Consider the following 11,111-nt stretch of genomic DNA (forward strand, 5'->3'; position numbering starts at 1 on the left):
TAACTTCACATACATTTTTTATCACGCTTTGTTTTTCAAAATATAATCAAAGGTATAGGTCATGATACTTTTTATTTCACGCGACTGGTTGATAGGTCCATATCATGCTTCAGATAAGAAAAAGAAACAATGGGGTCATCGGACTTGTTTTCTTCCTACATATCAATATAGGTAAATTCACAACACTTTCTATTGTAAAAATATCTCAATTATCTCGGGGACCCTTATGAAGCAAAGTTGAAGAAAAAAAAATAATGAACTCAAAATATTGATTTTTAAATTATTTTTTTTTAAAAACATACAGCTTTAAACATGATGACGCATAATTGTGTTTTTATATTAATTTTACATGAAGTCTTACATGTGGAGTATACTAAGATGATCTTAAGATATGGCTCCCAATTGAATACGATATTCCCGCGTTTGTATTTTCTATTATGATTTCATTGAAAGAGGGTTGCTACTCACAATGAAGCTATTAATTGGTGAAGATGAAATCATCCCTTCGTAAATTTTACGGACGCCATCACGAGTTGGTTGACCGTTATGGAATAACCGTTTCACAGATGATATCGTAGATGTTCTTACGTCGTAACTAAAATCCTCTTCCCTCTTTTATGAATTTGACCTACAAATTAAACTATTTTCCGGGTTTGTAACAACAAGAGCAACACGACAAGTGACCCATGTGGAGCAGGATCTGCTCAGTTATCATTTCGGATCTCCTGTGATCACCTCCAGTTTTTGGTGGGGTTCGAAAAACTTTAGTTTTCTATGTTGTTTCCTGAGTACTTTTATTTGTCTGATTATCTTTTTCATCTTAAGCCATGGCGTTGTGAGTTCATTTTCGAGTTATGAGTATAACTGTTCCTCTAGAATGGGGGTCTCATTGGGGGTTTCCGATCCCGGATCCCGCTTACTGTTTTGTCAGATTCCCGTATCCCGCTTACACTATGTACGTAAGAAATTTACATTTTTTTGTCATTTCCCGGGTCCCGTAAGACCTCATTTCCCGTTTTCACGACACAATAATTTGAATTTCACGTTTCCCGCTTACGAAAAATTGGCAATCTCGCGTCACGCTTAGACCCCAATGAGACCCACTAGAATTTATCGCCCCTCCCCCCCTTTTGATATGAATTACATAGTACTTTCAAAACTTGTGAATTTCATTAAAGATCTAGTTCTCTGCTACTTCAAAATCCAAGAAGAAGAAAGACACCCAAGCCAACTTAAATATATTGATTTCCATACATTAAATGTAAACACGTTACTTTGTCGGGTTCTTGACAGAACGGTCTTTCATAGTCATATCGTATAAATTTGGTTCTATGCCAAAAAGTCGTTGCCAAATCCAGATAAAGTTTTGAACATTTTCAGTACGCTTCCGGGTCAGAATTCAGCACTTTATGATATTGACACAAGACGTCTAGCAGATTTTCTATACTTTCCATTGTATTGGTAATTGTAAAATATGATAATTGTCTTCATAAAGATAATTCATTTACATGAACTTTCAATCACACGATAGACTTATGTAAAACATACAGTTGAATACTATTTATAGATTTGCTGAAATAATCTAATTCAAATGTTTACGTTCAGTGATTTTCTGGAAATCTGAAGGTTATACACAGTTATAAATGCATGATGTTCTATTTTGGGAATGCAAACATATCCTATTATAGTATTATAATGTGTTCTGAAGCACCTCCCTTGTTTTCTATATTTTCTGTTTAAAGAGGGGCGTAACACACTTGTAAAACAGTCGGAAGGGGGGGGGGGGGTATTTTTTTCATGTCACAGTATTTGTAGATATCTCATCAAGAAAGCTTTAAAATTGCTTGAAAAACTGACTGACAAAGGTGGATAACTCTACCTCCAAAATTATAACAGTTATAAAAAATACTTGAATACATATATTTCAACTATTTTCACCGACTGTAAAAATTGCTAAGCTACAAACATATCTTGAATAGAAAAAGCTGATTCAAGGTTCAACAATTTTTTTTCTCAGAATTATGGCTGTTGTTTTTTTTTTCGGGCGGGTGGTCGGTCAGACGACTGCAGCCAAATGTTGTCCGTGCATTTACTCATGAACCGTTTAATCAAAGCTTTTCAAAAGTTAATATGTTGTTACTGACTAAAATGGAGGTCAAGTTTAATAATGACGATACTTTTACCGTTTATGAGTTATAGTTTTCGAAAGATTTAAAAATGGCGTTTCCAGTCGTGTCCGTGCATTTAAAACAATGAACTGTTCAACCAAAGCATTATTTTAATATATTGTTACTGACAACAAGCTGAAGGTGGAGGTCAATTCCAATAATGACGATTTTTTATTGTACCGTTCAGGAGTTATGGTTCTTGAAAGTTAAAAAATGGTATTTCCAGTGGTGTCTGTGCATTTACTCATAAACCATTCAACTAAAGCTTTTCAAACTCAAATATGTTGTTACAGTAATTGATGACAAATGGGAGGTTAAAGTCAACATTGTTCAATAATGACGATTCGCATTTTTCCTGTTCTGGAGTTATGGTTCTTGAAAGATTGCCAACATGGCATTCCATACATTGGGATCAGAATATTTTTAGAAAAAAAAACATACCCCCCCATTGACGTTAAATGGCCATTCCATTATGATCTCTTTTAATTTTGTTGCCACTGATGACCGACTGTAAGTTCATGAGTCTATCCAATGTATACGTGTTAGTTGTAACGTTATCATTCATACAAGTAATAATTCTTTGTATCTAGTTTTGTCTTCTTTTACGGTATATATATCTAAGATATATGTAAACAAGTGCTTGCTAGATTGCCACACAATACACTATTTTATAGATATATTTTTCTTTTTTTCCAATTTTGATGTCTAGCAATAATTTCAATAACGTTTTTTTGTTAACAAGCTACACTATCAAGGGGAAGAGGGGATCGAATACTAGTATTCTTTGTGAGCTGAAATCATACACTCACTTAATCATTTCTTGTTTAAATGTAATCTTTACTACAAGTTGAATATCCAGTGAGCACTTAATGGTGTCGCTTCACTCCGTTATATACACACATTTCTCGATTTCTTTTTTTTCCGATTTCCGGATTTCTCAATTTCTTGATTTCCCGATTTCTCGATTTCTCGATTATCCGATATCCCGATTTCCAGAATTCCCGATTTCTCGATCTCCCGATTTCCCGATTCGTTAATTTCTCGATTCGGATCCGCTTTCTCGCTTTCTCGCTTTCCCGATTTTGCATTGGAAATATGAAAGGAGAAAACACGAAAACACGAAAAGGGGTAATGGCCGCATCCGGCCGTCATAACTATCCCTATATTTTATTACTTTGTTTGTTTTATCATTAAAACGGCCTTTTCTATTATCTTTATTTAAGAATTGAATGCTTCTTTTTGTAAATTCATTGGGGTCTAAAAGACAAAGACATTAACAACTATAGGTCGTATATTTGTTATCTATCGGCTGTAACACAAATGAAATACATTTTAATCTAATAATTTTAAACACTTAATTCAATAAAGACCTAATTCAGCTGGCAATTGTTTATATATTACCTACTTGCCATTTAATTACCAATGTTGTACCCTATTTTCAGATATACATATATATATTAAGATGCATCAGAACAAAGTATTGTGTATCTTGGCAGTCATTGTTGTGTCAACCAACAGTGGAGTGTATGGTAATGTATACATTTTTTATATAGATTAGTCCGTTGTTTTTTTCCGTTTGAATCGACAAAGCCTCGGTCACACCTTACCGGATAAGACGAACGGACGCCTAACGGATGAAAATAAAAGTTGTCCGTTGACAAAATTGTAATCCGTTGGGAGTCCGTTGATGTACTGACCAACTAAAACGGACGCCTAACAAATGCATAACGGACATGCAACGGATATGCAACGGACGAGAAACGGAGACGTACCGGACAGAACGGATGTCGAACGTACATCCAACGGACGAATACCGCATAAAACGGACACATAACGGAAGCGTACCGGATAAAACGGATAAACAAGATATTATACAAAAAAATTAAAGGCGACAATAATAATACATGTTACAGTAAATCGCATTAATATTGAAAATGTTTTTTGTAACTGGTTTTGGTTTGTTCTTCAAAATGCAGCTTAAGGGCAGTGTCTGACCTAAACAACAACTGATTGACTGTGAAGATGTGCCCTTACTCTAAGATCGATTATGAATAAGGCAGCAACCATTTGATTTTCTGGGGGGGGGGGGCAATAGATTTTTTTTAGAAAAACATGTTTTCTTCTAGTTTTTGGAGAAACAAATAATTTGTTTTTGACCCTGAGAAGAAAAAAAATATCTGCTTAACCCTCAGCTGCCACTGTATGTAATGCTAAAATTGAAAGAAAAAAATTGTTTTCGACTTGTCGCCAAAAAAATAGATTGGTTTTGGCCAAAGACAAAAAGTTTGTCCGGAAAAAAAATCCAAAGCCCCCCCCAAAAAAAATCAAATGGTTGCTGCCTTATAAGAATTCACGAACTTTAAGAAATCTAATTGGCATTTCTGATGAGAAATTTTCAGTTGGCATTCATGCGTTTCAGATCCGTTCATCGTCCGTTTTATCCGTTATACGTCCGGTAGAAGTCCGTTTCACATTCGTTCAACATCCGTTTTATCCGTTAGAAGTCCGTTGGTGAATTTATCTGCCAGACTTCCAACGGATGTATAACGGACAAGTAATGGATACAAAACGGAAACGAAATGGACGAGTACCGTACAAAACGGACGCCTAACGAAAGCCTAACATTTCATCCGTTAGACGTCCGTTCAAAGTTTTGAACATACTCAAAATTGTCCACCAGACAGAACGGACGTCGACGGATACGCTTAACGTACATGCAACGGATATGGACGGACGCCTAACGGATAAGAACGGACGTCTAACGGACATGAACGGATTGAAAAAAAGTTATCTGTTAGGCGTCCATTCGAGCTATCCGGTAAGGTGTGACCGAGGCTTAAACACTAGTAATTTTTGGGCCCATTATAGCTTGCTGTTAGGTGTGAGCCAATGCTACGTGTTGAAAACCGTACCATGACTTATAATGGTTTACTTTTATAAATTGTTACTTGGATGGAGATTGTCTCATTGGCACTCATATCACATCTTCCTATTTCTATGTGGAATAATAAATTTCATCGCTATTTAACGAAGTTCTCCTTTGATTTTGATAACTGATAATGTTCTTTCTCAGTGGAGTAGAGTGATATGAAATAGTTATCAAAGGTACCATTACCAGGATTATAATTTAGTACGCCAGACGCGCGTTTCGTCTACATAAGACTCATCAGTGACGCTCATATCAAAATATTTATAAAGCTAGATAGCGATAAACAGATTTTCATGGGTCATCTCAACTCGACTTTGCTTTTCTCACTTTCGCCTTACTGGCTCAAGCAAGAAAATCAATCTCGTTTAGTTAACCAACGATAATCTATACATATAATATGAGAAGACGTGGTACGATAATCTTCGAAAATTATATCTACTTTGGAAACCAAAGAGGTGGATGTTAGAATCTGTAGGTCATTGTACGGCCTTCAACAATAAAGAAAACACATACAGTATCGTTAAACAGTACAATATGTGCATTACGTGGTCGGTATATTCTTTTCGAGAACCTCTGCAGCCACTGAAAGTGAAATATACGAGACAGGTTTCTTGCGGTTTTGCTACGAAGTAACTTAATAGAGAGGTTGTTCAATTTTCTACTAAAAAATTCTTCAGAATAGATTTACTAGACTGAGTTTAAAACAATTTATATATTAGTCCTAATGTGTTATGAGGACCTTTTCAAGATATGGTACTCTGATGTGGCTCGGTATGTAAATATTGCCGCTATCACGGTTTTGTTTTTATATTGGAGCTTACCAGAAATGAAGACCATATTCTTGGTAACCTTTTTGCTTTCTCTGTAAAAAACACATTGAATACTTTTATATCAATGTGACCAAATGTGGGTTGTATAAACAACTACAAATATAAGTTTTGTGATAAGTAAATCGAATCAATATTATCTAAAAGAGAGAACCATTCTCCAATAAAGTTATCAATCAAATCATTAGTTGGAATTTGTTTCGGCATGTAGTTATATTTCTGCTAACTGGGCACATTTGTTAATGACACAACCCTAAAAATTTTGAAGTAAGGTTATATTTATTTTGAAAATTGGTAGACATCTTTTGAGAATGATTAACACATATTTTACTAGGTTTAGACTGGCCATGGAATTGGAAAAGAGAAGATGTCACGTGTTACACCACGTGTTTGGCAGCAGTTGGCACAGGCGCAGTTGTTGCAACGCCATTGGCAATATCAGCAGCAGGATTTGGCGCTGCAGGTATTGCTGCTGGGTCGTTGGCTGCTAAATTGATGTCAATGGTAGGAGTTGTAAAGGCTGGAAGCTGGTTGGCATTTTTACAGTCGGCTGGAGTTTATGGTGTTGGTACAACTGGAAAAATGATATTAGCCTCGACTGTTTCACCATTGTGTGCAGCTATATGTGGAAGTTCAGAGGAAAGACAAGGTATTTTTTCAGATAATGCAATAGTATAATGATCATTGAATGTAAAATATGGAACTTATCACTCTCTATGGAAAATATCTATAGGAAGTCAGGAATTTGACAGTTATTTTATACTCGTACCATTGGTTGGTAAAGTTTAATGTTTGATTTGTTAGTTGTTATGAAATTGAATTTCCGCTTTTTGAACTTATGCCGGCGTCACACATTGGCGTATTGACCGACGTGCCTTAGACGCACAGAGAAATTTGACTAAGTCCGTATGCGTTAGGTGCATGCAAGAAGAACGCTAATCAATCGTTAAACGTGCGTTAATCTAGCGTTGCATAATTTTGAAGTAGATCGAAATGCAAAGGTATGCGCTTGGTGAATGCTTTCAGTTTAGGAAATTTTTATGCAGCATAAAACTTATCATTTAGATCTAGCGTTTTTTTAAACGTACACCTGTTTGCCACACTCACGTAATACTAAGTACACACACTACAACAAGCGCGTTGAAAAACGATACAGAGACACTTTTATGACACATTGTATAACGCCTCAAGATCATTCGAACGTCTTAAGATCAATCGACTTTTACTTGGACTTAAACTTGGACGTATTCAGGGCGTGTTTTCAACATATGCCAGGCGTAGTTTCAGCGCGCCGTAAACGTATAAACGCAACCGTGGCGTATCAAAAAGGTATTCTGAAAATAAACAAAAATGCTCTGACATTTATATATTGATATTTATATGTATTATATGTATGTCCGTGAATTTACAAGACCACGTCTATTTAGAAGTACTACAAATAATACAATTGAGTATAGAAAGGGACAAGAACGTGACCAAAGGGCAGACAACGTCCGAAGGCAAAGTATGGGTCTTCAATGCAGCGAGAAAATTATACACCCGGACCTGGGACTGTGCTATGTACTCATTAAATGAAACACCTCATTGTTACTTGTCCAAGATACGCCGAAAGCACGATTAATTGTCCCACATGCGACATTATTCAAGCTAAGACGTTTTCCTTCGTGACGTGCATTTTAGCTACGTTAGACAAACACCAACATACGTTTCTTGCTAAATGCATGTTTACTGACTGTTCTCGTACGCCTTAATCATCATAATCACGCTCGCTAAACACGATACAGATATGATTGACAAGTTGAATACGTCCAAAATTTCTAGCGTATTGGCATTGAACATGGTTTTTGACCCCTCTTGCGTACGTTGGTGTTATACGCTGATGTGTGACGCCGGTATTACCTTTGAGATCAGTATTTCGTTTACACTTTTTTTTGTAATTGAAATGATTCATTTTACTGGAAAAGAAAATTTTAAATTCTATGTAAATAAAAGCCTCCTTTTTTTCCTTAGATTTAAAATGTTATACCCATAGAATTGATGGAATGAAGGGCTTGGACGAATATCTGATACGAGCAGAACAAGTAAAGAATATTAAGCAGTGTGAAGATCAATGCAACGATGATGCATATTGCAGGGCCTTCCGGTATCTTCCAAAAAATAGCTTTTGCTTTTTATACAAGCTACAACAATATATTGAAGACGATATCAGTGAAAGCCAATTTTATGTAAAACGTTGTATTCTATGTTACATGAACCAAACGAAAAATGCCAAAGGACGGGATGATGAAATTCAAATAGTTTGGGAAGCAACTTCTCTCAAGGAATGTGAGATTCGATGTATTAAAACTGACGACTGCGGTGCTGTTTATTTTGATGGGCTGAGATGTTTCAAATTTAACACCAAAACGGAACCAAAGGAGAATACAGGCACTGACTTTTCAGCAAAGATATGTGTAGAGTTCAGCGATATAGCACTTGAATATGATGGTAAGATTTTCAATAAGACCATTTACCCTGGATTTGCATAATAATGAAATCTATGAAAAAATTTAGGGTTAGAAGTAAAAATGATCTCAACAACAAGGCCAATTGTCTTTAAATTTTAGGAACTTTTGGTCCTTAATGCTCTTCAACTTCGTACTTAATTTGGCCTTTTTAACTTTTGTTTTATTAGAACTGAACTGATGAGTCCTTTGAAGATGAACAGCGCGTCTGACGCAAACACAATATTGGTATCTATGATGAGTTTGATACTTAATCTTCATATGAATTTTGTCTTTTGTGGGGGAGATAATTGACATCCACTGTCTTATATTGGTAAAAAAAAAAAAACAATTTTTTCTTTGAAAATCAAATCTCAAAACCTTTTGATAATTTACTTGCAGTGGGAGGACACCAGGACCCGCCAACACCAAATCTAAATTTAAATTGATCAGGTATCAAAGATGGCGCTTCTTGATTAGTGCTAGTTTTTTTTTCTTACTGATGTACATCTAAACCTTTATTTGAAATTTATGAAAACTTGAAAGAGATTTTATGAAGTTTTTATGAGATATATGGGAAATCAAAGTGACATCAATTGACAAATTTCAAACATGTAAACTGAAATACTATTCATGAATCAAGAGATGTGATATTTTTGAAAATAAGACAACTATCTAACAAATTGATTGGATCTCACCATACAGTCTTCAACAATGAGAAAACCCATACTGTATAGTCAGCTTTAAAAGCCACGACATGACAAAATGTGTGTCATTTCAAACGCGTAAGCATTTTGCATGATTTATGACAATAAAACGGAAAAACAATTACAACCGACAGTAACTAATGAAAACCAATGAATTAAGGCTATCATACATGTTTCTTTTATTTCTTTTTAGGTGACAAATACAAGCAAAACGGGAATAGCTGAATATAATAGAATAGTGCAAGATTATTGAATTTTGACAAGTAATTGATGAATAAAATGAGAAGTAATGTTAAAAAAACAAACTAATTTATATTAGTTTTTTATATTAGTTTTCTGTTATATGATTTAATTAATTTTAGCTGCAAATCCTTACTCATGGTTAACCAATTTTTCTATTTTGACTAGATAGTATTGAATAGTATTTGTTGTTTATGAAACCATGTTAGATAAATGTTCAACATATTTATGTTTTAATTCGTTTTTCTTACGAGTAGTTAAAACCATGAAATCCTTAATAAATTGCATTAGGTATACACCGAAATAAGAGAAATTCAGATTAAGTTGTATTTCGTCTTTGAATTTAGACAACAGTATGGAATTGATCTTTCAATCTCATAAATCGATTAGGAAGACACATACTAAATCAACAAACTGAATATAAGTTATTCCTGCTCTACCAAGCACTTCTCGCCATATACATCAAATTAACGAAATGTCAGAATCCAGAATAGTTCTCAGGTGAATTTACAGATCAGACCATAGTTCATATATTGAAAGATAGGAGACGGCGAAAACATGTCTGTATTTGATCTAGGAGCAGACCTATCGTATTCAGATTCAGTTATGTATTAACCATTCGAATAGAAAAAAGGATATTTTACTTCCTAGAAATGGGTAATTGATAATTGGAAAGCTGTTGAATTTGTAACAACAAATTTTTGTTTGTAAAAGATTCCAGCTTGAAGTCGTCCATCTGTGTCAATATCGACAAAAAGATCAAGATATGATGCATACCCTCTAGTTTTGTTGTATCCATAAAAAAACTAAGGGAACAAATAAAGGGAGAAAATATCAAAGTATTTAAGTTTCTGTACAATTTATGGATTTAAGTTGGTGAAATTTTCACAGCACACTATTTCAAAATGATAAAAATTTAAGTACCAACATCATTTATTATGAAAGTTTTTGAAAAGCTACATTATAAAAATACAATGGAACATCTTTAGGGTTGGCAATGCATATACTCCCAGTGTAGTACTAACATCACATCATATTTGTGAAAATATGGACTATATTTCATGACATTTGATATTTTTTTTTATGGTTAGTAGAAACATACAGATTTACAAATATCTTCATTAGACAAAACAAAATATCAAATATTATATAATCCAATGACGTTCTATGTTTCTCAAACATTTGCTTGCACTATATATATCGTAAAAACTAATCTTAAATGTAAAGTTTATATCTTTTAAGCAAACGAGCGTTTTGCCATAAATTGCAAGATTTGGCTAGCAACAAAACCAGGTCCAATCCACCATTTTTGCTTTAGATTCATGTATCAAGTCTGAAATTTCTGAAGACCCTCTTTCATTTTTGTAAATATAAGAGACAATTACTTTTTAGAACTGCAGATACGAATGAAATATACCGCTTTTGAACGGAATGTTTTAAAGCTAAAAGAGGGACGAAAGATCCCAGAGGGACAGTCAAAGTCATAAATCGAAAATAAACTAACAACGCCATGGCTAAAAATGAAAAGGACAAACAGACAAACAATAGTACACGTGGCACAACATAGAACACTAAAGAATAAACAACACGAACCCCACCAAAAACTAGGGGTGATATCATGTGCTCTGGAAGGGCAGGCAGATCCCGTCGTGTTGCTCATTTTATAACAAATCCGGTAAATAGTTTAATTCAGTTGGTCACATTCATGAAAGGGAAGGGGATTGTAGTTATAACGCAAGGAACATATCCGATATCAT

General features: G+C 34.6%; 1 protein-coding gene across 1 annotated transcript; it reads left to right on the forward strand.

Moving 5' to 3' along the window:
* The first annotated feature begins 1,390 nt into the window (after positions 1-1,390).
* Positions 1,391-9,505, forward strand: LOC134693455 (uncharacterized). Its single transcript, XM_063554283.1, has 5 exons — positions 1,391-1,461; positions 3,611-3,697; positions 6,259-6,573; positions 7,935-8,411; positions 9,308-9,505. Exons 2-5 carry the CDS (start codon positions 3,631-3,633, stop codon positions 9,337-9,339), a joined length of 891 nt encoding a protein of 296 aa, XP_063410353.1. The 5' UTR covers positions 1,391-1,461; positions 3,611-3,630; the 3' UTR covers positions 9,340-9,505.
* The last annotated feature ends 1,606 nt before the right edge of the window (positions 9,506-11,111 follow it).

Source organism: Mytilus trossulus, chromosome 12 (genome assembly GCF_036588685.1).
Source record: "Mytilus trossulus isolate FHL-02 chromosome 12, PNRI_Mtr1.1.1.hap1, whole genome shotgun sequence".
NCBI classification, from domain to species: Eukaryota; Metazoa; Mollusca; class Bivalvia; order Mytilida; family Mytilidae; genus Mytilus; species Mytilus trossulus.